This window comes from Microcaecilia unicolor, chromosome 12 (assembly GCF_901765095.1).
Source record: "Microcaecilia unicolor chromosome 12, aMicUni1.1, whole genome shotgun sequence".
In the NCBI taxonomy this organism is placed as follows: domain Eukaryota; kingdom Metazoa; phylum Chordata; class Amphibia; order Gymnophiona; family Siphonopidae; genus Microcaecilia; species Microcaecilia unicolor.
This window is the reverse complement of record NC_044042.1, coordinates 47,488,600-47,515,641: the sequence shown is the minus strand read 5'-3', so window position 1 is coordinate 47,515,641 and position 27,042 is coordinate 47,488,600. Positions and strand designations below refer to the sequence as shown.

General features: G+C 40.8%; 1 protein-coding gene across 1 annotated transcript; it reads right to left on the bottom strand.

Annotated features, from left to right (window-relative positions):
* Window positions 1-18: 18 nt before the first annotated feature.
* On the bottom strand, window positions 19-26,033 carry ZW10 (zw10 kinetochore protein). Its single transcript, XM_030221899.1, has 16 exons — window positions 25,739-26,033; window positions 23,642-23,776; window positions 17,454-17,555; window positions 17,247-17,324; window positions 16,783-16,942; window positions 10,333-10,482; window positions 9,054-9,245; window positions 2,403-2,566; window positions 2,064-2,246; window positions 1,694-1,932; window positions 1,536-1,607; window positions 1,277-1,446; window positions 1,009-1,139; window positions 800-931; window positions 503-699; window positions 19-415 (listed from the first exon to the last, which is right to left on the bottom strand). The coding sequence occupies exons 1-16, from the start codon at window positions 25,847-25,849 to the stop codon at window positions 295-297; spliced, it is 2,337 nt and encodes a 778-aa protein (XP_030077759.1). The 5' UTR covers window positions 25,850-26,033; the 3' UTR covers window positions 19-294.
* Between the last annotated feature and the right edge of the window lie 1,009 nt (window positions 26,034-27,042).

Sequence of the window (27,042 nt, the reverse complement as noted above, 5' to 3'; positions counted from 1 at the left end):
TTATGTTTATTACTTTTCCTTTTGGATAAACAAAATTAGTAAAAAAAACCCCCCCAAAACATATGACACTGAGTTCTATATGAGAGAAGTTGCTAGGCCACGGCGGCCTCCATTGCACAGTTCTGTGGCACATTAGACCAGAGTATACATTCCATACCTCCACCATATTTTTTTTTTAGTTGGAGCAGTTAAGTTTTTGTTCAGAAATAATTGTAGTTCAACTTGAAAAAGATGTATTTATTTTTCCTCCTTCCAAAAAAGGAATTCAGTCATTTTCTTAATTGTGCCAAAGGGTTATTTGATTTTTGCCAAAGCAGTAGCTCTTCGTTCTGTGTTCTGGAACAAGGCTCTTATCAAATTCTTTACCTCGCTGGTAGAAAACTCATTGGCCAGGGGTCCTTTACCATCAGCCCATCTTGCAAAAAAAGGGGAAAAACATGTAAATTAATGGCTTTTAAAATTATCTGCTTTCTTTGAGTGGACATCTTCTAACATTACTTACCGATCCACTATTTCTTGCAGATTAGCCTGTAAGATGATCATCAGTTCTTGGAATTTCACCCATTTCTTGACATAGACTGGAACCTCTTCCTGATATTTTTTATTTTCTTCCAGTAGTGGTGTGAAAACCTGAGGCCCCTCTTGTATCACCAAGCGACATAGTGAATATAGCTTGTCTGCATCCTCTGCCGAGATATCCTGTCATCATACAAAGCAGAAGGAAATAAATGCTCCTAATGCTCTTTCACTTGGTGTGAAGGGTACAGAATTAGCACCAGTATACTGCATACGTACGTACTTCTAGGGTAGTAATCCTGCCAATGATCTCTGTAACAGCAGTGTTCAGTAGAGTCCCCATGGTCTTGCAGTATACATGAACAGGAAGCACATCTTGCCACACCTTACCAAGCCTCTTCAACTGGTGCAACACCTAGAAAAGAGAGAACATTGCTAGAGTTTCTTTTTAGGTATGACTTATGCAGTAAACCCCACTTAGACACATCTCACCTGTCTTACAGCTTTAGTAGCGTTGGCATGATTTTCATCATCATCCATGTTAGAGAACTTCCTTGCATTTGCTAGTCTCTCTAGAAGCTCTCCCTTTTGTATACGCATTTGGACCAAAAAGCCCTCTGTACCTACAGATGTCACATAGGAGAAAATAAATAAGAGCCCCCTTGCAAGGTGTTTGGTTTATAAATGCAGCTTATTATTTATATATATATATATATATATATAAATAATAGATTAGTATAGATAAAGGCCAATTAAATACCAAGTCTCCGGAAGCCTGGCACAAGGTCCACAAAGGTGGCAGCTCCATCACATAGGGGCGAGGGAAGGTGGTGTTTAAACTGGTGGCCCAGAGTCAGCAGGTGGTGAGCAATAAACATGCAGTTGTTGTGATGAATGGCAGACAGTTGGGGCAACTTCTGAAGATTCTCTCTAACAAGCACAGATCAAACAACACATTCTTTCACCCAATGGAGATTTTCTGTAGAATTTAGCTTTAGAAAGACAAACAAATCACTTACTTGTGGTATGTTGGTACTACATCATGGAACAAATGGAAAATGTTTCTGACAGTATAGAAAAGTTGAATGGCACTACAAGAAAAAGAAATGATTTGATAATTATGCTTCTCAGCTGCTCCCACTAATTTGCAGACTTTTGTTCTTATGCCCAGGCTTACCACTGTGTGGAGCTGGACGTGGCCTCTGACAGTGTCTGGTAAGCCAGGTCCATCAGCTTTTGCACTGACTCGCTTATACGACAGGTGGGCAGGGCAAAGGTGTGCTGCCCCAGTTTGTTTTCATTCTCCAGCTCCACCATCTCATTGTGAACTGTTTTGGACATCTTTTGCTGCTTCAATCTATCAGCAGCAGTAAGGGCTGGGAGCTTTGGTATGCTCACCCCTGATTCAGGAATTATCTTCAGAACATAAAACAAGAGTTTTATACATTAGACACCAAGCACATAAAGAAAAAAGCTGATTATATCCAAAATATGCACAAAACACTATAAGAAAGAAAGTCTGTGGAGATTTGTGTTTCACCTGTTACCTTCACAGTATTGTGTATTTCTGATGTCATTAGGTTTCTAGCCATCACAATCACATCCTGACACTTCTTGCTGGCAAAGTGAGCATTGACATTCCTGGCATATTTCAGCAGATCAGTGGCATCTCCTTTCAAAAACTTCATCTTCTTTAGACTACTTTCAAACTCCTCTGTGAACTGGATTACCTAGACAACAGTGAAAGTGTTTTGTTGGTGTGAGGAAAACCACTTTGTTATTTATGATTTGGCAACTATTTGGGGAATCTTTCAAACACAACCCAACCCACTGTGTACGAGTCCCTTCTCTTTTCCTCCTCACTATCATCCAGGTCTCGCACCTACCTCTTCATACTGCTCCAGCATGCTGGTGTTGGTTGGGATGGAATAAACCAGACAGTCTTTGATAATACAATCTGACACCTCCTTCCAAATCATGTCACCTAGCACCTCCGCCAAAACAACCTTTGGTTTCTTCTCATTCTTGATGGAGAGCTCCAAAGGCACATCTTAAAAAAAAAAAAAAAAAATCAAAAATATTCCTTGAGTTTGGATTTGGAAGTGTAGCTTTCAGCATCTTGCACCATCTAACTTCCCATAGAGAAATGTAGTTGTACCTGCTAATTTTCTTTCCTTGAGTCCAGAATGTATGGGTTATACCTGTCAGCCAGTAGAGGAGACAGAGACCAATGAGTTGAGAGCGCTGCACTATATATATATATATATATATATATAAAAAGCTAAATCGCTTCAGTATTCCTGTATCAAAACTACTAATAAGGACTCATAAAAACAAAAGTTGAAAATGAATTACAATCTTTAAACAAACATAATAAAATGCAGGACTACAATTAAGAAATGTGTGAATTGGCTAAAAATATTAGCCTTCAACTGAATGGTTACACAAAATAGAAAAGAAAGAAAAAATAACTGATCCCAAGAAGGGACTTCTTGTCTAGCAACAGGGTGAATTTCTGGACCGGTCTGGTTTAATTGAAGAAAAAAAAATTAGCAGGTAAGCCCACATTTTTCTGCCTTACTGTCTTAATCAAATCAGTCCAGAATATATAGGATGTAACAATGCAATCCTTATGTCTGGCAGGAAGACACGATGGTCCTCAAAACTCTAGCATTAAAGTAGCTGCCTCTTTCTCTTGCACATCCCACGTGGTAAAACTTGACAAAAGAATGCAGAGGACCCAGCAGTGGCACTACAAATGTCATCTGGACAGGCAGTTCAAGAAGTAGCCATTCCCCTAGTTAAATGAGCCCCAAGACTTTGAGGAATATTGTGATCTTTAAGGACACAGCTTGAAGCATTTTTTTGCAGCTGCCTCCCTCCAAGAAGCATGAACAAATAGTTGGATCTAAGAAATTAAATCTGTCAATTCTAAATAACACCACCCCCCTACAAACATCTAAAAACTTCAAGATGCTGTACTCATTCCCCCAGTCTTTTCGAAAGGAAGGCAAATTGAACATTGACATAGAAAACAGACTACTTTGGGAAGAAAGGAGGGTAAAACAAAGGCAGGATGAAGGCTTGCAATTCTCCTTGCCAAAGATTGCTACTGTGCCGCCGGAGCACAGCTCTAGTGTACACTCAGTTGTGAGGTTCTAACCTCTTTACACCACCTCTGTGATGGGTGAAGCTTACCCAATGAATCTCACCCCGTTAATTCAGCAAACTTCTCTTTCTTCTTTGCTTCAAATGAAAACATTATAGTAGAAGTAGTGTACTAACAGCTTACTAAAACAAAAATAAAAGATTAGAACTAGGAAGCAGTCACCTGGCTCCCCAACTGTCCAACAGACTCTCCCAACCTGGGCTAAGGTGTTCTCTCATTTATAGGGTTTTTTTTTACTCATCTATCTCTCCTCATACTACCTATTCTTTTTACCTGTCATCTCTCACCCAGTTTCCATCCCTCCTGTGTTCCAGAAAAATCCCACCTTCTATCTTGTTTCTGTATCCAATCCTGCTACAGTTTTTTCTCTAAATTCCTAACATTCTGGAGTTAGCTCTTGGTACTTTCCTTTTCTACTTATAAGCAGAGGATGCTGTAGCAATAATGAGCAGATGTTAAAGCACATATTTCCATGCAGGCTTCCTCTAATATGATTCATATGTGTAAGTCCTTTTCCAGAAGAGCTTATAATGTTGCCTGTCATTACAGTTCACCTATACTGGATCCTAGTCCTTGGTCATGTCTTTAATATTTTAAACTATGTGACAGCCCTGCCCAATCCCTCTGTTTGGTTCTTCTTAGTTGTCTGTCCAGGCCACTGGCCTGTTCTGGCCTACCTTTCTGACAGTAATACTACCAGAAATGCCGATTTTAAGGCAAGATCCTTTAAAGTTGCCTTCTTAAGCATGTTAAAAGAATGAGCTGATGACATTTCCAGAACCCAATTTAGATTCCAAGCAAGAAGGCTACATCAGTGGATGCAAATATCCATTTCCCTAAAGGGGTGGCACATCTGGATGACAACCCATCAACGCTCCCTCTAAACATCCTTGCAAACAGGCTGCTACCACTTGTACCTTAAGGGAAGATAAAGACCTTTCTTCAAACAAGCCAGAATAAAAAAAATGTGGGGTATAAATGTCATAAATAAATTTATAAATCAACCAACCAATCACGGAAGCTTAAAAGAAAATGTTTTTCAGAAACCCAAGATTCAAAAAAACTCTCAACTCCTGCATGAGCTAAAGAGGTAGAATGCTTCCTAGCCTGCAACAGTGTCATAGTAACTATGTCCTCAGAACCTTTGCACCTCAAATGCAACCTCTCAATAGCCAAGCAGTAAGACAAAAAGGAGATGAATCTTCTTTTACTACTGGAAGGTGATCCCACTTCTACGGCAATAATAAGGGTTGTCCTACCTAGCAGACAAACTAGATCCACATACCAAGGATGTCACAGCCAATCTGATACTACTAAGACCACCAGACCTGACCAGGCACAATCTTCTGGAAAACTTGACCCAATTGCCAAGGAGGGAAAAAAACCCCATACTGGCTTGTACAAGGCCACTTCTGAAGAAAAGCTTCTAGACCTGCTGACTTCAGCTCTTTCCTTTGACTGAAAAACTAAGGAACTTTGGCATTCTGAGTGGATGCCATCCAATCTATTTCCATGACTCCCTGCCAATGAACAATCATGGCAAAGGCGTTTTTGGACAACTCTTCCTCTCCTAGATCCAACATATGTCTGCTTAGAAAATTTGCCTGCACATTTTGAATTCCTGCTACGTGAGCTGCCGACAATGCCTGAACATGACGTTTCACTCAACAAAACACGTGTCACCCAGAAAAGCCTACAACTGAGAATGAAGCTTTTAAAATCTTTGGTCGCCTGGAAACACTTTCACCAGATGAGTACTGAAGTTCCAAATACAGTCAGAGGGCTGTAGCTTGCTCTTCGCAAAGCACACCACCCAACCTTTCTGAGGTTTTGCCAACTACATTCAAAGCGGTTTACATATATTCAGGTACTTATTTTGTACCTGAATATATAAGGATGGATCATGAGACCTTTCTTGAGTAAGGCAGCAGCCACCATCACCTTTGAGAAGGTGTGCAAAGTCGTACCTACACCAAAAGAATGCCTGAAACTGAAAGTGCTGCCCGAGAATGGCAAAAAAACCTTTAGTGTGGTTCCCAGACTGAAATGTGCAGTATGCTTCTTAGAGATATAGCATACTGAAGAACTCCCCTGCACAACTTGCTGAAATGACAGAGTATAGAATCGCCATCCTGAAACAGGGAATCCATAGAGCGCCTGTTTATCGCCTTTAAATCCAGATGATCTGCCTGGCCTGTAGCACCTCCTCCTCTTGGAATCACACATAACCCTGTAGAACTCTTGTACAGCTCCTGGTATGTCCTCCAGTAATCTGAGGCCTTGATTCTCTGGTATTTTTACCAATCTTTTTCAGATCTTCCCGAAAGAGTAATTTTCCTCCAAAGGGAAGTCTACTAAGCCTTATTTTTGATGTGGTATCTGCAGCCCAGTTAGGCAACCACAATAGTCTCCTGGCAGGCTACAAACCACCATAGACCTGGCTGAAGTTCTGATGAGATAAAATAAAGCATCAACATAAGCCATAATAGATATTAGGCAGGCCACCTTTCAGATCTTTGTCTTCTGCCATATATTCTGCCCACTGTAACCAGTACCAACATGCTCTTGACATGTGCCACACTTGAAGGCCTGATGCTGCCACTTTAAAGGCCTGTTTAAGTAAAGACTAACTTAACAGCCCTGAAAAATATTCAAGATCCTCCACCGAGATAGTAGTCTTCTTGGTAATGGCCATGATTAAAGTATCGACCTTTGCAACTTCAATTTTTCTTTTTCCTTAAGAGGAGGATAAATTTTATTCATGGCATTGCCAACATGGAGCTCAGCCTGATACGTCCCACACTCCACTGAAACAACGGCCTGAATGACAGCATGGATGGGAAATGTTTTACTAGGTTTTCCGATTCCTTCTAGAGTAGGATCTCCAGAAGGTTCAGCAATACACAACACTTTGAGAGTTCAGGAGATCGTGCCTGGTTAATCTTCCCTCTGGAAGAGCTGACCATTGAGAGATCATCACTATATGGCACTGGAATTTCCCCCTCCTCCAAAGGCTCCACTACAGATGGAACTCTGAATCAGCAAGAACTCTACGATGACTTGCTCCTGTTATTGCCTTCTCCCATACCTAATCTGGAACTTCTGGCCAAAGAAGGGATAGTGAGGATGTCCAATGTACAAAAGAAATGCTTTATGCAGAAGGAGAATAAAGTCATGAGAAAAATCACTACGTTTCTGCTGATCTTTCAAAATCACCTGTGAATCCTGTCTAAATGGCTAGATGAGAGGCAGCTGAATAAACCGACCCGCCTCAGATGGAAGAGACGGTGAAGAAAGTTCCCTGAATTTCAAAAGATTCACACCTTGAAGTGACTTCCTCTCCTGCTAACTTCCTGGAAGATGCAATAGCCTTGTCACCCAAAGAAGCAGAAGACAGTTTGTCAGTAAAACTCCCTTTGGAGTGCTGAGAACTTGGATTCACTCTCTGAGGTACAGAACTAGGATTTCCCCTGCAGGAACTACAGTGCCCAGAGGACTGCTGTGGTGGGTTCCAGCGTGAGCAGTACTTTTACTTCCTCAGCCATGGCCTCTGCATTAAATTTAAAATAAACAGTGAGAGGAGCAAAAATGAACTATCCTGACCAAAGGAAAACAAAACCAGTGTGCGGAAACAAGACTGTGTCGCTCCTGGCACTGAGGCAGCAGAGGACATGAAATTAAACACCACCCAAACTCACAACTAACAAAGTAGGCCCGATATAGTTTGCTCCTTCTCCTGTGTTTCCTAAACAATGTCAGCAGTAAGCTTTGATACCAGATCCAGCAGCTACAAAAAAAAGTTGCAAAGTGGAGCACAAGTGCCACTCCTAGCACAACTGACTGGCAGGGGGTGGAGGAGTGGGAAGAGGCACAAGAAATGGTTCAAGAGCTCCCTCTTGCCATGACAACCCCATCATCCTCAAGAAGCAGGAGTCAAAAAAGTTTAAATGAATTAGGAAAAAAATATATACTACACACATATATCTATCTATCTACATAGAGACAGATAGGTGCAAGTACAGACACTCTCCTCTGGGAAGGACAAATCAACCCCCCAAAATTTGTGACTGAAAATACATAAGCGGGGAGGGACCTGGACTCCTCCAAGTATCCCCCGAAGTGCAGAGCCCTGAATCATTTTGTCTGCCTCAGCTCAACCAGGTGACCAGTTGTCCAACTGGACCCAGGAGCTACCTCACTAGACCAGATCCGACCTTGCCACCATCTGCTGGACAGCGAGAACACTGATGATCCTTGGCTGTACAATGCCTTTCATAGTGCAGAGCTCTCTGCTTACTGGTCTCTGTCTCCATCTGCTGTCGGGCATAACCCATACACATTCTGAACTGGTCTGGTTAGGATAAAAAAGAAGCACAGATTATATACTGTACTTCTTTCTTTCTTGGATCAGTTAATTGTCTTGTAATGCTTCTTAATTAGTTATGTAAGCCACATTGAACCTGAGCTTTCTTTGGAAAATGTGGGGTAGAAATGTCATAATAAATAAACAAACAAACAAACACACATGCATACTTCAAGGAATGCTTGCATAGAACTCACTATATATATTGAGGCCATTATTTTAGAAACATATGCATGTGTAAACAGTGAATACCGATTTCAGAAAGCTACTATTAATATATAGAGATTCACACTACGCAAAGATTTCAAAGGGCATGGATGGGACTCAAATCTACAGATATACCCGGGATTCTATATATCGTACCAAGATTTCTGTGTGGAAGTTGAAGCGTATTCCATAAAAATGTGCATAAGCTAACTGGTTAATAAGCTAATCACTGCTAACTGGATGTTAACAATTATCAGCACTAACTGGCATTAATTAGAATTTAAGTGAACTATTTGCTAAGTGTATTTTGTAACGTGGTGCGTGGGTCATATAGTTTGGAAAAGGGGGCATGGCCATAGGTGTGGAATAGGTGGGTCGTGGACGTATCTAAAATCTATGCATGTTATAGAATACACCCGCTCTGCACCTAATTCAGGCACTGGGATTTACATCTGGTTTTACTTGGCGTATTAGCTGAGACTAAATTTAGTTGTTTGGACCGGCACTCGGCGTTTTCTATAAACGCGTGGAAATTTTGGCTTATTCTATAAGGTATTCCTAAATTAAGGCATACTTTATACAATACGCTTAAGTGAATTTCATTTCAGCGCCAAGTTATTAGGCGGGATATATAGAATCTAGTCCATATTTGTAAAATGGAGAATAAATCTATATGGAGAAAAATTTCCTTATGACTTCTAAGCAGCCCCTCAGCAGAGCTGAATGTCTGAAGGATGCAATACAGGGAGAAACAGGGAGGAAAATAAAAAAAGATTTTCCATTTGCCCCTTTACTTACCTAGCAAGTGTTGATGAAGAAGTTGGAAGACAGATAGGATGTTAAGAAAAACCTTTGCTGGGACTGAATGTTCTAAATCTGTCTCACTATTTTCAAATCGCAAGATAACACTCTGAGTCTGATGCTCAATCTGTGTGTGAAGGGATGGATAGAAGATCAAAGGTTTCAGGATGTACTTCAACAAGATTTGGCCTGGGAAAAAGAATATAATAATCAACTTAATGTCATGTGCAGAAAATAATTGGTCTGGTAGTTCAAAAACCAATGGGTCAGGCATCTGAAGGGCTATCTAATCCCTACTAACTTTAGGACAGTAATTCAGACTTTTGATCACTCCTTTACTTGATTACTGTAATAATTTATCTGCTGGTGTACCTAAGGGTTTGCTGAGATAATTTCAGATTGATCAGAATGCCTCAGCTCGTGTTCTGAGCAGCCTTTCAAAATACAATATTTTTCCTGTTATTAGACTTGCAGACTGAAAAAAAAAATAATTCAATGCAAGATTCTGATGGTGATTTTTAAGGTATTAAACAATGGTATAGCTGTAGCAATTTCCTCTACTTTACATCTTTATCAACCTACATGAGTATTAAGATCAGTTTCAAAGAACCTACTCGATGTTCCATCTTTTTGCTTTGTGATACTCCAGGAATATAGATACTCCATTTTTTCTATAGTAGGACCAAAGCTACAGAATTTGTTACCATCTTTACTTAGAGCAGAAAATAAGCAATTGTTATTTAAAAAGAAATTGAAGACCTTTCTGCTTCAGCCAGCCTTTGGGGAAGAAGTAATGTAAGGTCACCGAGTTAATAGTTGTATTTATTTACTTAATTTTTATATATTTTAGTTTTTTGTTATGTCATTTTATGTTTTATGATATAGTGTGTATGTTTGGTTGTTACCACTGAGAATGGTAGAGTGAGCAGGCTATACATTTTTAAAAAATAAAATCATAATGGCGAGCCAACTGAAACTTACAAATGATTAATCCTTATTATCAAATGTCTCCCACATTTTTCTTTTTCCTCACCCCCCCCCCCCCCCCAATCACTCTCTTCTCCCCCTACTCCATCTTTGACTGCAGCACTCGTCTCTAGACCCACACAGGTTGCTGCAGCTCTGGAATGCTACTGAATTCCTAGCCTGCTGATCAGAATGAGATGACTCAAGCTATAAAAGCTATTAGTGTGTCCTACAAAATCCTGAAGGAAAGGACAATCTGTCAAATGCGATTCCAATTGCTTTCATTAAATATGAACCACTAATATCTTACTGAAGAACTTCAGTTTGGTGTTCAGCTCTCCCACAATAGAGAAGGCCTGGAGCACAGATGTCAGGAGAGACCCCAATTCATTCTCCTCCTTGGGTGTCAGTGTGTACAAGTGGAGTTCAGTCTTCAGAGCCGACTTCACACCCTCTAAATCTAGAACCAGAAACAAAAAGTAAACATTTGATCTATGGCACAGAAATTGGCATTCACAGCTTAAAATTCAAGGTGGCATCAGTGAACTGCAGTGCATTTCTAAGGGTCAGAGAATGTATGCAATACCTCAGGAAAGTGACCACAGTACTGACCTATGAATGGAATGAAAAAAACAGCTAACATCCTTTAGTTGTAGGTTATGACGAACCTGTTCATGCACCCACTGCAACGTGGACTCCTGAAGATAAAAATATAATGCATTGCATAGTTTTATGCTACAATGAGCATTAGCAGTAAATTGGAGATAGAGATCATACCCAAAATACCTTGGCTTACTAGAGTTCTAAACAAACAAAAAAAAAAGGAGTAAACTATCAAGATTTTATTTTTAATTTGAATTTAATTTCACACCTTATCAAATTTTTTTGAGGAGCATGTGTGTCCCATGCAAGTGGGAGGGGAATTTATTTTTAATTAAATAGCACCCTGGCTGCTCCATATTTCTTCAAAATGTTTACATGCTGCTAACTGTTCTGCACAGCCATGTCTTGGAAACACACAGAGCCAGTTTTTTTTTAAATTTATTATTTGCAATAATATCTCACAAGTAACAGTACAGAAAAACAGAGAAACATTTGTTAATTAGGAAAAGAACTATAAAGAAATATAAATTTCTTTCTCAGACCACCAAAACAAGGAAGAAATAGAGGAATAAAAAAAATAAAGGAATAAGCAATAGCACGCCCAATCCTCAGGTCATATTACAATAAATCCAACTATTTATTAGAGATTTTTTTAAGGTCCAAAAAAGCTCTTAATTCGGCTGGAATAAAAAGTATATGTTACGAAATGTCTAGCCACCTGACGGGGCTACCCCGCAGCCACTTAGAGGGTCTATCCTCAGCTGCTTGTGCTCTACACTACCACCATCCTCCCACCAACTGGGTCACAACCACCTCTGGGTGAGTCTCCCACTCTCAAATTATTCCCCAGTGATTTCTAGGTTACTGGGGCCACAATCCCCGTGGTCCCACAGCTCCCAGAAAGCACTCACAGACCCAACACACAAACCACCAGGATTCTTTATCAGTTAAAACAGACAGAGTCAATAAACAATTATTTATTGTCTTAAAAAAATTGAACAATGAACCAAAAGAAGTGCAATCAGCAAACAGTTAAAACAGACAGAGTCAATAAACAATTATTTATTGTCTTAAAAAAATTGAACAATGAACCAAAAGAAGTGCAATCAGCAAACAATAACAGATAACTGAAGCATGGATCAATTATAACACTAACTGAACATTTGCTTACTTTCTGAAAGGTACCTGGGAAGATCAGGATATATAACTGCTGAGGCTCAGTAAACAAACAAAGAGATCCTGCTCTCTTTTCCTGGCTAAGACTGGAGACAAAACCAGCACAAAGCAAAGGAAGTGAGCTCTTGGGCCAATCAGAGCCCAGTCAACAAGATTTCAAATACATACTGCTTCTTGCTTCCTGTTTGTGTCAAATTAAAGAAAAGAACACTCAGTTCTTGGTAACGGCTTTACAGAAAAGAAACACCACCTGCTGGCTAAATAGGAGAAATATATTTCAGGACAATTAAGTCAGGAAAATATCCAATACATTTTACAGTATACCTGACACCTAAGTATCGCCTTAAACACTTGCAGGGGTAAGCTAATAAAAATGTAGCTCCCAAGTCCTTTGTCTCCACATGCATTGTTATAAATTCTTTCCTTCGATCCTGAATTGCCTTAGTCACATCAGGAAATAGACAGTTTTTGACCACAAAAAGTTGCTCTAGAGTTACGGAAGTACAACTTCATTAGAATTGAGGTCTTTTTCAAAAACAAATGAGACTAACAAGGTAGCTCTTTCTTGGGCATCAAAAAATGACTCTTTCAGAACTGCTGATAAATCTTTTGATGCATTTTCTTCTTGAGCTGATACTTGCAGACCCACTGCAGATGCCATTGTATCCCTTGAAGCACCTGGCAAATAATAAATCTTATTAAACGGAAGCATAGTATTTAAAGGAAACTAAAATCTCAATTTTTTGAAGTATTCAATGGGATCCAGACTAACTTCCTCAGGAAAAGTAAGAACCCATAAGTTCAGTCTGCAGTTAACGTTTTCAAGCTGTTCAAATTTGCGTTGTATCACAGTTCGTTCATTAATAATTGTAGAGACAGTAGCTTTTAATTCTTTAATCTCTGACTGGGTCTGCTGGAAAAATCCCATACTATCCTGCTTAACCTTATTGACAGATTTTGACAGCAAGTCAACCTTGTTTGCCAAGCCAGAGATCTCACTAGATGCTTTACTGACTGTCAAATCCAGCTTCTTCAGAACCTTCCAGATTACCTCCATAGTCACTGCCATGGGTGCAACGAACAAGCGGCAGACCCTGGAATCTCAGGTCCTCAGCGCCCCGTGCCTTGGGGTTCCAATAGAGCGCCATCCGCTTCCAGATCTCCTAGTCAGGGTACGGACAGCTGCTGCATGTGGCGGTGTAGCGGATCCTGGAGGGGACAGAGAAACATCTTGCTCCAGGAGCATGGATGTTCCCTCGCCCAGACAGCAGGTTCCTCTTCTCTTGGCAAATCCTGAGGTTGTTTGGAGACATGTCTCTCAAGCATTTGCTGGACTGGTGAGGAGGTTTGGGCCAGCATGGGAAAGGCCTTTAAAGCCCCCTTACGCTTAAGTATGGGGAATAGTCGAGAAGTGGAAACAACAAGCAAAGAACCAGAAACGCCGAGCAGGTATGGAGCTCCAAAACTAGTGTGCTGCTATCTTGGCCACTCCCACCAGTTGGGTTTTTAATACCACCACTCTCAATATGCATGACATCTAGGTGCTCTTTTTCAAAGCAGATGGACGCCTCAAAATACCTAAAAAAAAAAAAATGTCTATCTGCAAAATCCGTCCAAATCCCAACATCAGAATTTGGATGTTTCGCACTGTAGTTTGTCCAAATAGCAAAGGGGTGTTTGCTGTGGATGTGGTTTATTTTTTTGGGAGGGGAGGGATGGACTAGGGAGAGCCAAAAGTAGGACATCCAACAGCTATTTTCAAATGGGAATAAACATCCATGTCTAAAAAGGACATTTTTATCTAGACCTGTTTCAGTCACATCCAAGTTAAAAAAGGAGATCTGACTGTGCAACTGACCACTAAAGGGATTAAAGCATGACCCCTCCTTAATCCCCGAGTGGTTACTGTCCTCCTACTTCTCCCCTGAAAGTGAAACTGGAAAGAAAAACCAGGCTTTATGTCAGCTGCAGGCATTATGGACATTCTGAACAAAGCAGCAGCCAAATCAGAGTAGCCACCTAGTGGTTAGTGTAGTGGACTGCAAACCAAGGGACACATTTAAATCCCACTGTAACACCATTAATATTTTTTCTGGAGCTCCCTCAAGGAACAGAAAAATACTTACTGCACCTGAATATATAAAAGACACCTATAAGCCTAAAGGCTACTGAAGTACAGTTGGTATTTTTCTGTTCCTGGAAGTTACAAAAAAAAAAAAAAAAAAAAGTTACAGTGGGACTTGAACCTGTGTTGCTTGGTTTACAGTCCACTGCACTAACCACTAGGCTACTCCTCTGTTCTGCAAGGATATCTGTGTAACCATTTTAATAAGAATGCTGCCAGAGGGACTTGAATCAAGATGGCGTTCTGAGCAGTAGCAAGGACGCGACGCTCTGTAAGCTGCTGAGTAATCTGCCGTGTGGGCTCTGCTTTCTGTCTGAAAGATGGGGAAGCGGAAGGGGAAAACTGCGGCACCTACCTCCCTGGTCCCGCATTCGACGCCATCCACCCGTCAGACAACTCTCGACAGCTTTGGCATCGCCTCCCGGATTCAACGGACCTCCGATTCGACTAGCCCTGCTCTTTTGGAAGCGGAGCACAGCATTGAGGGAGTCTCATTGAGTCCTCCCTCATTTACAGCACCCCAGCAGCCCGGTGTCGTATTTTCCCCACTGGGGCCACGGAGAATGGAGGAGCTCCCAGCCATTGCCGTGGATGGAGGACCCAGGGGAACTTTAACCCCAGGAAGTGAAACAGCGGAACAGGGGCTGAGTCAACCCTGCTCTTCTACTCCTGGGAGTTTGGTGCCGGGGAACTCTAGAGGAATTACAAGACCTGCTGTAGTCACGCTGGAGACCCTATGGGACGCTATACAGGGTGTGAGTAATGTTTTGTTACAAATGAATACCTCTACGAAAAATGAAATTTCGGAATTGAAACAATCTTACCAGGACTTGTCTGTTAAATTTCAAGAGCAAACTGAAAAAAGTGTTAACTTCGATGGGGAACTGGAAAAGTTACAAAATATTACCTCAGAATTGATAAGAGAAAGAGAGCTACAAGAAAGGAAAATTGAATATTTGGAAAATAATGCTCGTAGGAATAACTTGAGGTTGTTAAATTTTCCAAAGTGCCCATTGATACCCGCAGGTGAAATGCTTAAGAAATACTTTAGAGAAATACTGGAGATCCCGATGGAGGGTTATCCGCCCATTACGAGGACCCAGTATCTATCAGGAATAAAGGGATCTAAAGGGCCAAATCAAGATGATCCTAATTTAACAGAATTCCTTGAAAACTCTCTTGAGATAGTTACTGAAAGAACAACGTTAATTGTAACGTTTGCTCTGGAACCTGATAAAAATAAAAATAATATATTTCGACTTTATTTTCGTCATTTGAATGACTCTTTCCTTGGGGGTAAGATCCAGATTTTTCCGGACATTGCAAGAAACACACAAAAAAGGAGAAAAGAATTCCTTTTATATAAATCCAGGGTTTTGAATCTAGGTGGTCTTTTTGTGTTAAAGTTTCCTTGCAGATGTTGTATATCTTTAGATTTAGTTAATTATGTATTCTATACCCCAAGGAAATTGTTGGAATTTATTGAACTTAAAGAAAAAGCGAGAAGACCCCTGGAAACGACCTCATAGGAAATGCTGTAAAGTCGGCTTTCGGGCTCCGTTGTCCCAAACTGCTTATATTTGATTTACTTTTTCCTTTTTCTATATCCTAGTATTTTGATTCAGATATTGATATTGGGGACTAAAGTAAAATTATATTTCAATAATATATTTACTGATGTAAAATATGTTATCTTTATATTTCTTACTATTTTTTTTTTTTTCTGAATTTCCACATTTATGTTTTAAATATGTAAATGTAAAAAAAAAATAACTAATAAATATATAAATTAAAAAAAAAAAAAAAAAGAATGCTGCCAGATGTTCCTGTGCTTGAGAGAAACTTGGTGAAGACTGGTGAATAGGGAATGAGAGAATCTGGGTGGAGGCTGGAAAAGACGGCATGAGAGAAACTGGGAAAAGGCTAGGGAGGAGAGCATGATTATTATTATTAGCATTTGTATAGCGCTACCAGGCGCATGCAGCGCTGAACACCTGACACAGACAGTCCCTTTGTGTTCAATAGGAGAAAGCCAGTAGGAAATGTGCCAAAATATGCATAATTAAAGGCGATTAAAATTGTTACTCATTGCCCACCCTTAATACATATATATATATTTTTTTTTACAGGTAATCTTGAAAACCCAACTAGCTTGGTGTGCCTGCAGGAACACTATTTTAAAAGTATCCAGGAGGTGTAATTAAAGTAGTGAACTAGGAGTCAGGAAGATACCTGGGACAGATGCTCAAACACTATTCTTCCCTCATGCTCTACAGAATCTCATCACCCTTTGCTTCAGTTCATTCCTTTCCTTTTCAGAAGGGCTCAATTGCCATTATCAATAACAAAGAATGCCAAAGTCCTCACCCTACTTGTACATCTTTCATATTCTGTTGTACAAAAAATACAATTCAAAATGCACTAAAATAGGAATTTATTTGATCTACAGAACAGATTCCCGAATATGGCTGTGCCACATGAACTTTATCTTACCACAATATCACTTTGCATTTACACCGGAGTCTGCAAACGCCTCTCCAGTACTATGTAAGCCACACTGAGCCTACAAATAGGTGGGGGAAAATGTGGGATACAAATGTAACAAATAAATAAATACTCTATGCATTCAAAATAGTCTTGTGTGTTTCTGTAATTGTTCTTTCAAACAAAGTGTACAGTGTATTGTGTATATCAGTGAAACAAACTCCTTCTCAATGCATTTTGACAGCAAAATGTTAAAAATACAGAAGGCAGTGAAGACTTTTTCAAGATAAAATACATAATAACCTTGTGGAAAGAATTTCTGGCCACAACCAGTATAAGAGGAAGTGACTTCACTTTTAAGAGCCAAAATACCTTTAGCTGGAGGTAGCTTCCACACAACCAACTGTTTCCATTCCTCTCCAAGGTGATAGAGCAAGTTCTCTTTTTGCAATGTCAACTCAAACCCAAGTCCCTTCAGCACCTGCAACTCTGAGCCCTTCTGCAGCTTTAGTGCTCTCAGAGTGCTCTGCGCCTGCAGTGAAAAGTAAATGTTTGTTCCATATGGTTTCTCATTAAGGTATAACCCTTACATATGAAAGGCCAATCACTTAAAGGAGATTCTCAAGGAGCAGTTAACTTGCTTCCATTATACTATGCAAATAGCTTTTACCTACATGATAACATTACCGCTTGTATTTTCATAATGTTCTGCATAGTAGTAAAAATTCAGAGCTTTATTTTGTCACTTCTAACCCACTTTCCTGCCCAAGACCATCCAGAGATTTTCCAGCAGATCCCAGAACACTATCCTTAATTTTCAGGCTCTTCTCACACACCTTTTCTAGGTGCTCAGCAGCAGCAATGTAGTTTCTCTCAGATATCTTACAACTGTATTTCTCGATAGAAGTGTCAAACTGAAAAAAGAATAAAACAGGTTAAATCTGAGAGTAGCGTTAATGGTCCCATGTTTCGGTATCAGCATCATATACTAGAACAATAATACGCTAATGTGTTCTAAGTTTATTTATTCAAATAGTACTAACCTCTTGGAGTTGTTTAAGCACACTAAGGATGGCTGTGTTTTTCTCTAACTGTTGCTTCAGATCTGCAAATTCTGTGGCAGCAATATGTAGATCTCTCTGGACCTGCAACAAAAACACAGGCACTTCCTGATACACTTCTGTCAAAACAGTTTCCAAGTCAGGGCCCAAAATGTAATGATTTCAGTAGTGAAACACACTTTTTTAAAAAAAAGTGTGTTAAACAGCGTGAACTAATGCTAACTTCCAAGTTAATGCTATCTCAACATGTCGTACTGTATTATCTGCAATGCAGTTACCACAATGTTAAGTGTAGTGCGTTTGTGTTAACTGTGTGGGAAGATGCTTCTAAAGCACTTTAGTAAAAGGGGCCCTTAACTCTAACAAGCATTAGGGAGTTGATGTTCAAAGCCTGGCGCTAAAGCCCACCACACAACACTGCCAAAAGAAGAGCTCAGGGATGCTCAAAGGAAAAATGATATGCGCACTTAAATTTGCACCATTAAACCAAAAGTAGGGGAGGAATGTACCTGGCACACGTACACAAAAGTTTTGCGGTAAGTGCGGCATTTGTGCACAAGTCCAGACAAAACTGGAAATGCAAGTACACATCAGTGCTGTCCCTTCCGCGCCTTTAAATATGAGCCTTTCAAAAATTGTTTGCACTTAAATTTTTGAAAGGCTCATATTTAAGCGCAGAACAACAGGTGTTGATGTGTGCTTTCACTTTAGCTCAGACTCTCATGGGCTTCATTCCTCTTGCAAAAGAGGACAAACCCAGAGTTTAATATGACAAATTGACAAAAAATCTCCTGAAAGCCTTTAATGCTACCCCCGAGCTGCTGGTAAGTCTTCGGCATTAAATGCCATCAATGGCTTCTGATAAATTCAATAAACTGGACCACAACTAGATGTGCAGGGATCCAAATATATAAGATTATTAGTTGCCAGAATTGTTTTTGATTTACAACAAGTTACTTGTCACCATTCTTCAAACGCATGACAATTCTTCATCCATCTGAACATTCTTATGTACTGCCATATAAATGAGTAATTGTAAAGGGATCTTCAGATCTCACAGCACAGATACTGCATTCCAACACTTTTATTATGCAGTACTAATATTCATTGATCCCAAATTTTAATTAACAGTTTCATATCAAAAATTCAAAAGCCACTTAGCTTAGAAAAAACTGGAGTCACTGCCAACATGGCCAAGTTTCGAAATCTTCTTCAGGGTAGAGGTCCACTATAAAACAATTAAAAACACAGATGAAATCCTTAAAATAGCAGTATTCAAAAAAAAAAAAAAAATTTTTTTTTTCAAACCTTAATAGCGGTGACAGCTCACAGATGAAACATGCAGTCTCTCATGCAGCTTCGAGAAAGATGGCATCTTACATCACCAAAAAAATAGCAACAGCTGAGCAACAAACACAATTCTGATTGGATGAGCAATGTATTACCAGGGATCATTAGATCAAAGACCGCCACTCCAGTTCCACATTCAATCCTAGGAGGTAGACAGTTTTCATTTGAAAGATTCAACGTTGTTCCTTGTTAATTTAACAGTTGTTTGATTACTGTTGAATTACAAGGAACAATGTTGGATCTTTCAAATGAAAACACTCCAACCTCCAGGACTAAATGCGGAACTGGAGTGGCGGTCTTTGATCTAATGATCCCTGGTAATACATTGCTCATCCAATCAGAATTGTGTTTGTTGCTCGTCAGTTGCTATTTTTTGGTGATGTAAGATGCAGTCGCCATCTTTCCCAATGCTGCGTGAGAGACAATGTATTATCTGTAAGCTGTCATCGCTATTAAGGTTTGAAAAAAAACATTTTTGAACACTGCTAGTTTAAGGATTTAATAATGTTTTTATTGTTTTATAGTGGACCTCTACCCTGAAGATTTCAAAACTTGGCCATGTCGGCAGAGGCTCCAGTTTTTTCTAAGCTAAGTGGCTTTTGAATTTTTGATATGAAACTGTTAATTAAAATTTGGGATCAATAAATATTAGTACTGCATAATAAAAGTGTTGGAATGCAGTATCTGTGCTGTGAGATCTCAAGATCCCTTTACAATTACTCATTTATGTGTCGGTATATAAGAATGTAAGAATGTTCAGATGGCTGAAGAATTGTCATGCGTTTGAAGTATGGTGACTAGTAATTTGTTATATAAGATTATTAATTGCTGGAAGAATTGTGTATCATTTGCTTCTGGGCATCACAGCACTTCTCTTTGAGCACTGGGAAGGAATGCTACTGATGTCATTTACATTCATTTAAAATACAATTTGCGGCCATTTTTGGCATGCACATTAACAATGGCACTCAAGTCCTCTGAGCATTCTGCACTGCATAAGTGAACAAACCCGGTGTTAACTGCATAATAACGCCAGAAGTAGTTTTGAGCATCAGTCCCCGTTTGTGTTCTGGTCACCCCAAAAATGATAAGGGGGGGGGGGGGGGGTGGATGGAATTGGATAGGTGGAGGTCCGACGCTTTCTTGGCTTGGGTGTATTACTGCGGTTAAAATGATTTTGCTTCCTAAACTACTCTGTTTTGGCTCTCCCCATCTCCTTATCACAAAACTTCTTTCGAGGCCTGCAGCGTCAGGTTTTCTCTTTTATCTGGAAGCGGAGACCGCCGCAGGTGCATTGTGCAGTTATGTATCAAATGCGTGAATGGGGGGAATGGGAATCCCTTGCTTTTTTTATTATCAAGCAGCGCAGTTTTGAATTTTGGCTGACTGGCTACAGGGCCCTCCTAAAATTTGGAAATCCTTACAACAATCCTGGTTAGATCCTTACCCTTTGAGGGCTATTCCATGGTTGCCGGGTCGCCTTTTGAAGGATATTGCTAAGAAAGCCCCATCCCTGTTGAGGTGGCCTCTCTCTGGAGTAAATGTTGTGCTCAATTCTTTCCGGGACGTCTATATTTTTGGCATATGCATATTCGTTTTGCTCCACACTTTACCCCGGGCTCTTTGGATTCTTGTTGTTTCTCCTGGGAGGGGCTGGGTCTCTGCATGCTTGGTCAGATGTGGGAGGAGGGGGAATTGTTATCTTGTAGTGATCTCCGTGAAGAATATGGTCTTCCCGCTTCCAATGTTTTTCATTATTGTCAACTTCGTGATTTTATTCTGCAAAGAGCGAAAGGGGAGTTGAGTCTGGCAGAAACTTCTTTTGAGCGAGCTATGGCCAGTGGTGGTGGGAGAGGGAGTGTCTCTCGGATACAGGGCTCTTCTTTCACGTACCCAACCAATTCAGTATTATCTTTTGAAATGGGAAAAGGCATTGGGTGTCTCCTATGAGTATGTTAGGTGGAAGAGGGTGTTTAAATCTTTGCTTAAAGTGTCCATCTCTAATGGTCTGGTGGAGAATGGATATAAAATTCTCTACTGCTGGTACTATACACCCAAGCGTCTGGCCAAGATGTTTCAATTGGGATCAGCTCAGTGCTGGCACCAATCAGGCCCGCCAAGAGGGGAGGGGGCCCGGTGCCGGGGTCAGGACACCGGTGCTGCAGTCCCCGGTTTCACCTGCCTGCCCTCGGCTCCGTCCGCCACCGGGCCCCCGGCATTAAAATCGGCAGCGCCTCAGTTGAGCTCCGTTTGGAAAGGCAGATCGTCTTCCTTCAGGCCCTCCCTGTGTCCTGCCATCGTGGAAACCGGAAGTTACATCAGACGAAAGCGGGACACAGTGAGGGAAGGCCCAAAGGGAAGCGATCTACCTTTCCAAACGGAGCTGGTGATTGGGGGGACAGTGTCGGCGGGGCGGCCTTGCCCCAGGCCCGGCTTAGTCTCTCGGCGGCCCTGCATATCCCCAGACAGGGGATATGTTCCATATTTAGTGGTCTTGTCCCAAAGCTCGAAAGTTTTGGACCATGGTTTTGAAATGTATCTATAGTGTGACTAAAGCTTCTTATCGTATGCGAATGGACTATTGTCTTCTTCATTTTAAACCAATGGCAGTGAAGGAGCCTGTTCACCGTTTGGTCACTCAAATTTTAGTGGCCAGCAAACTCACCCTTGCTGCGGCATGGAAGCAGCTGACGCACCCTGGTCTTCAGATGATCCTCCGCAAGTTGGATTATATTCATTTGATGTCTAAATTAACGGCGATGCATACTGGCTGTTTTGAAATGCCATCAAACTTGGGACTCCTATATACAATGGTCTGCTTGTCCCGATTCCTCTCTGTTTACAGTGTAACGACATGGATAATTTGGGGGGGGGGGGGGGACTTCAGTATGATCTGCTGTTCAATAGAAATTGTTACAAACAGGTGTACTGTAGAAGATGTGTTATCTGCTGTTATTTTGTGGATTCTTATGTTTTTTTTTCTTGTTTCAATAAAGCAAAATTAAAAAAAAAAGGGGGGGGGGGGTGGATGGCTCTCTTATGAACAAACACTTATGATCAGGGTTTATCAGCTTGGAAGAGAAACAATTAAGATGGCCTAGACACAGGGAATAGTTATTTACTCTTCCAAATAGTACTAAAACTAAGGGAAACTCAATGAAACTAACAGGTAGCAGATTTAAAACAATTTGAACAAAGTATTTTTTTTCACTCAATAACAATCAGACTCTGGAATTTGTTACCAGAGGATGCTATCAAAGCAGCTAGCGCAGAGCAAAACTTTCTCTGAATTTAGGATCCAGCAGTTTAACACCTCTCTTGCCTTTCCCTTCTCTCCACTGTTGTCCTACCCCTAAACTTTTGATGGAGCCATCTAATGAGGTTCACCACAGTTCACTATGGCCTGATTTACTAAGGCTGTTTTCCCATTCTCTCCATTTATGGGAAACACCTTAGTAAATCAGGCCCTTAATGTGCCACTGAACAGCACTGGTAAACAGGCTGGCTTTCCCTCCTAAAGAAGCCCCATTATTTCCTCCCAGCTAACCAACCCAAGCCAGCTGATGTACCTGCCAGATGAGAGCTAATGATGCAAAAACGGGCTTTCCTGTCAAGAGTGTTCAATAGCTGCATGGTGCAGATGATAAGAAAGCCAGTTGTGTGGAAGAGGCAGCCAGGATTGTAAGAACAATTTTGTAGGTCACAAAATCCCAGGCACCAGAGTCCAATTTCTATTTGCATGGTGACTTGACTTCTAAGATTTGTTGAGCCCGAATTTAGAATAATTGAGTCTAAAAGGGAGTTGGACAAGTTTTAGAAAAAAAAAAAGTCTATAAACAATTAGCTAGGTAGACTTGGGAAAAACCACTGATTATCCATGGCAGTGAGCTGCAAGGCATGGATCTGTTGGGTATTTCCTGGTGAACTGGACTTGCTTTTCTGGCCTAGGGGTGTTGCATCTGAACTATGGCAAGTACAGCACCAGCCCAGTCCTTGTATCTCACCACCAGAGCTGCAGTCAGGAAGCAAAGGAGATTGCCTGGTCCTCATAGCAAGCTGTGCTAGCCTTCAATACACTTCTCCAGGAGATCCAGGAACAAGCCCCTGCTGTTGTGAGTTAATATATTAAAGCCATTGTACTAGAAATGTATCCATGTGTACATACTGATTTCAAAAGGCAACATACAAATCCACACCACACAGAGATTTCAAGGGGGCATAGTTTGGGTGGGACTAAAATCTAAATATATAGCCCCCATTTTAAGGGGAGAATACATACGTATAGGGAAAATTTTCCATAATGGGTTTTAGAATAGTTCAAAGGCACTCATAGGTTTTAAAGAACTGCTCCCATGAAGTTTATTTCTGACTCCAAAATGAAACCAAATTAAAATTGTGGCCACTTCACTTAATTTGCTGCACTTAGGGCCAAGGCAGTCCAGGGGCAGAGTCACAGCAGAGATGGCAGATATGTGGGTACTGGCCATATTCAATGCCAGTACTCGTGTACCTAAGCAGGCAGATAGGACCATAGCCAGGTATTCTGGTGTCAGCATCCACATAACTTCCGGGTCTGCAGATGACTTGGATATTCAATGCTGGTGCCCAGATATAGACCAGCATTGAAGACCCGTGTCTAATTCAGCTGGGTCTAAAACCGCTGACTGCCAAGGACTTCAGTATCACCCAGAAACTGTATACATCTTTGGCTAACAGAATTTCAAGCACGCCCCTGAACCCTGAATTCTGATTAGACAGATTCTAAACCCAAGTACCTGTCTGGGAACAGTGGCTATGAATGAGTTTTCTGCTGCTTTTACCTCATTTTCAATTCTTGATTTTAGCAGGTCTATGTCACCGGATAAATTATCAACTTGAGAAACTAAGTCCTCTGCATTCTGCAGGCTTGGGAGAAATTCTTCATATTTCTTATTAATCATATCACACACTTCCCCCTGGTGAAAAACAAATGTCAGAAGCATCCATGTTAAAATAGGAAAGAAATTAAAGCATCATCTTCAAGAAAGCATCCTATTAGACTATATTCACACGTTCTTCTAACACAATACATCAGAATCACTTCCATTAGCACTATTAAGATGGAATCGGTGAGTAAACTCTGGCATGCCAAACTCAACCCACAGGGCAGGGTGGTCACTGCACAAAATAACATCCTAGATATGGATTGCTTTTGGAATCTCTCAGCCCTTTCAAGCTCACCTTTGCTTGCTGGACTCAAAAGGCCATATACCCTCCTCCCTCTTTCAGTTTAGGACTCAGGTGAGCCTCTCTACCTACTCAATCCTTGCAACAGCCCTGCCAGAAATCACATAATTTCCTACTATAAAAACTCCATAGAAAATAAGACACAGAGATTTAAAACAACAGTATTAACTGAATTTAAATGTTTTCCCCTAACAATTATTGATATTCTTAAACATAAAGCAACATCCAGTGGTAATTTTTAATTTACCACTGGATGCTATTCGTCCTTTAAACAAAGAAGATTTATTATTTACCTGTTTCCTCAAAACAAATCCAGGGGGAAACAAAAGAAGATATGGGTCAAGAGGTTCAATTAGATGTGGAAAATATATCTGCTATATTGGAAGATTCCATAGCACATACTACTCAATGGGCCACTCTATTGGTTTCACTCATAGTTAAGCAAGATGTGAATGCTATGTTAAGACTATTTTAAACATATTCAGGATTTGTTTGGAGGGCAAAAAGTCTGGATATATCCTGACGTTATAAAAAGTACACAAGATAGACGTAAAGCATTTATGGCTATGAGGTAGGAAACATGGAACCGGTGCTATTGTTATTACTAGCCTACCCTTGTAAATGTATTGTTAGTTGGCGGGGTGGGGTGGGGGGGGGGGGGGCTAATATGTTTTCTTCTGACCAACTTTGCCTTTCTGGATATGAAAAAGATCATTTAGATTGTAGAGACGTGCCATACTGTTAGATATTTTGGTTATGTTATGGTACAAGTCATTATATAAGATTTCCTTTTCTCTTCTTTATTGGATCTCCTGTGATTTCCTAGTTCTACTACCCCACTTTCTATTTGGTGCTCTTAGGAAGCTGAAATTTTTCTGCGTAAATATTTTTCTTATGCTTATATTACGTTCTGTGTTGCTGGTTCAAGAGTAATCTTGTAATGAATACGTTTAAAATCATAAATAAAAAAAACAAGGCAGCATTGGCTTGATTCACCGATTTCAGCGCCTAATATGAGCACCAGGATTTACGCCTGTTGAAACCAGGTGTAACATAGTAACACAGTAGATGACGGCAGAAAAAGACCTGCATGGTCCATCCAGTCTGCCCAACAAGATAAACTCATATGTGCTACTTTTTGTGTATACCTTACCTTGATTTGTATCTGTCATTTTCAGGGCATAGACCGTATAAGTCTGCCCAGCACTATCCCTGCCTCCCAACCATCGGCTCTGGCACAGACCGTATAAGTCTGCCCAGCACTATCCCCGCCTCCCACCACTGGCATCCACTTTGGCACATATCCCTGATATCCTATAACACTGGGCACAAATTTTAGGATGCCCCCAACCTGCCTATGCATCTCCTATGGTCATGCCCTTTTGAATTGCACACTGTAGGACTTGGGGCACACATCGTTTGTTGAAAAACATGTAGCAAAATATGCACCCAATTCCAAACTGGTGCTGACTAGTGAAATTTACGTCATAGCTTTTAATTATTTTTTTTTCTATACTTTCTACCGGTAGTGGACTAACAGCAACCCCACTTACTTTTTTCTAAACAGACAGCAATATATCTCAAGCAACAGAAACTGAAAGAACGCGAGGACTGATATTAAGCTATACTGCAGTTTCACAGTGCAGGCCTCATACACAAAACCCCATCCCAAAATTTGGGCCGTGTTCTACCTTCACTTCCTCCACCCTCTGAGCCAAGCGACTGATTCTGGTGCTCAGATCCTCTTTCTCCAGCCTGCCCGAATGCGCTAGCACCTCGGTGACGAGGGATGCTGAGGCCATGTTCCCCCTATCCGCCTTCCAGCGGGGCCACTATAGAGACCAAGGAGGTTAACCTTGTTGACACTGAGAGCCCGTCACCACCTCCTCGCGCCTTCCCTGCTCCCGCCTCTAAAAATGATACTGATCTCATTTCACTGCTCTTGCACAAGGAACAGTACGCTGCGTGCAATGCCGCTCGGGATTTCTCGCACTGCCCTCTGGGATAAGCTACATAAGGCAGGAACAGCGCGCACTGCCCACTCGGATTTGTAGTCCTTCATTTCACTCCGCTCCAGCTTTCAACTAGCTCCTGAACTACAACTCCCAGTGACAAAGGATGGTTGTGGTTGGCGATGGGACATTGTAGGGAGTCTGCGAAGTTAGATTGTAAAAAGCTAGCCATTTGCTTATTGTTAATATTAAATTAATAAATGTAAATTATTCCGCCTTGTAAGCAGCGCGATCTCTTAGAAAGGACACGTAGCCCTCAAGAATTCCATATGGTTATCTTTAGCAATTTAACTCGTGGTGTACGGATGCAGAATTATCGTTAGATCTGGCATTGATGTGCGTTTTTCAGAATTGTTCCTTTCGTTCATTTAATTAATAGAATTCGTTTATTAAGTCTGATTAAAATAAGCGAATTAGGCAAACACATGAAGCTTTTAATGTTTTCAAATTTGTGAGCTGATTTTTTTTTTGGGGGGGGGGGGGGCGGGAGAGTGTGTTATGATCTAGCTTCCTTTGCTTGTCAGCGAAGGTAGTTGACTTTCGTGAAGGGTGCATGGCAGACGTATAATTTGCTGACAGGTGAACCTATCTTGAGCAGTGAAAAGGAGTTATCCTTTATCAAAGTACACATTGTTCTGTGACAGCGTTAAAGAGAAACTGAGAATGATTATTTAAAAATTTAACTGTAGGGCCTGTATACAGTATCCATGGAGTCTGCTTCAAACCAAGGAACGGGGCAAAAAACACAGTGTGGAAGTGAAAATTAACTCACTGTGATTTAAATCACTCTCTCAGAACGCGTCTTTTAATCTGTTAAAAGTGCTCACATGTTAACGTTTGTGGTACTTTAGGTGAACTGGACAAAGTGTGATACAGTTTGCCAGTCTAACGATATAGCATTGTAAGCCCTTAGTTTTAAGGCGCTAGAACCTTTTTAAAACTGTCTGTACCCTGGTGACGCATATTAATTCTTACCCCACAGA

Coding starts and splice junctions, on each gene's coding strand:
- ZW10 (XM_030221899.1), bottom strand. CDS start 25,849: ATGGCCTCAGCATCCCTCGTCACCGAGGTGCTAGCGCATTCGGGCAGG. Junction 9,246..10,332: donor CACCAAACTGAAGTTCTTCA/GTAAGATATTAG, acceptor TCTTTTTCCCAG/GCCAAATCTTGTTGAAGTAC. Junction 416..502: donor CTGCAAGAAATAGTGGATCG/GTAAGTAATGTT, acceptor TTTTTTTGCAAG/ATGGGCTGATGGTAAAGGAC.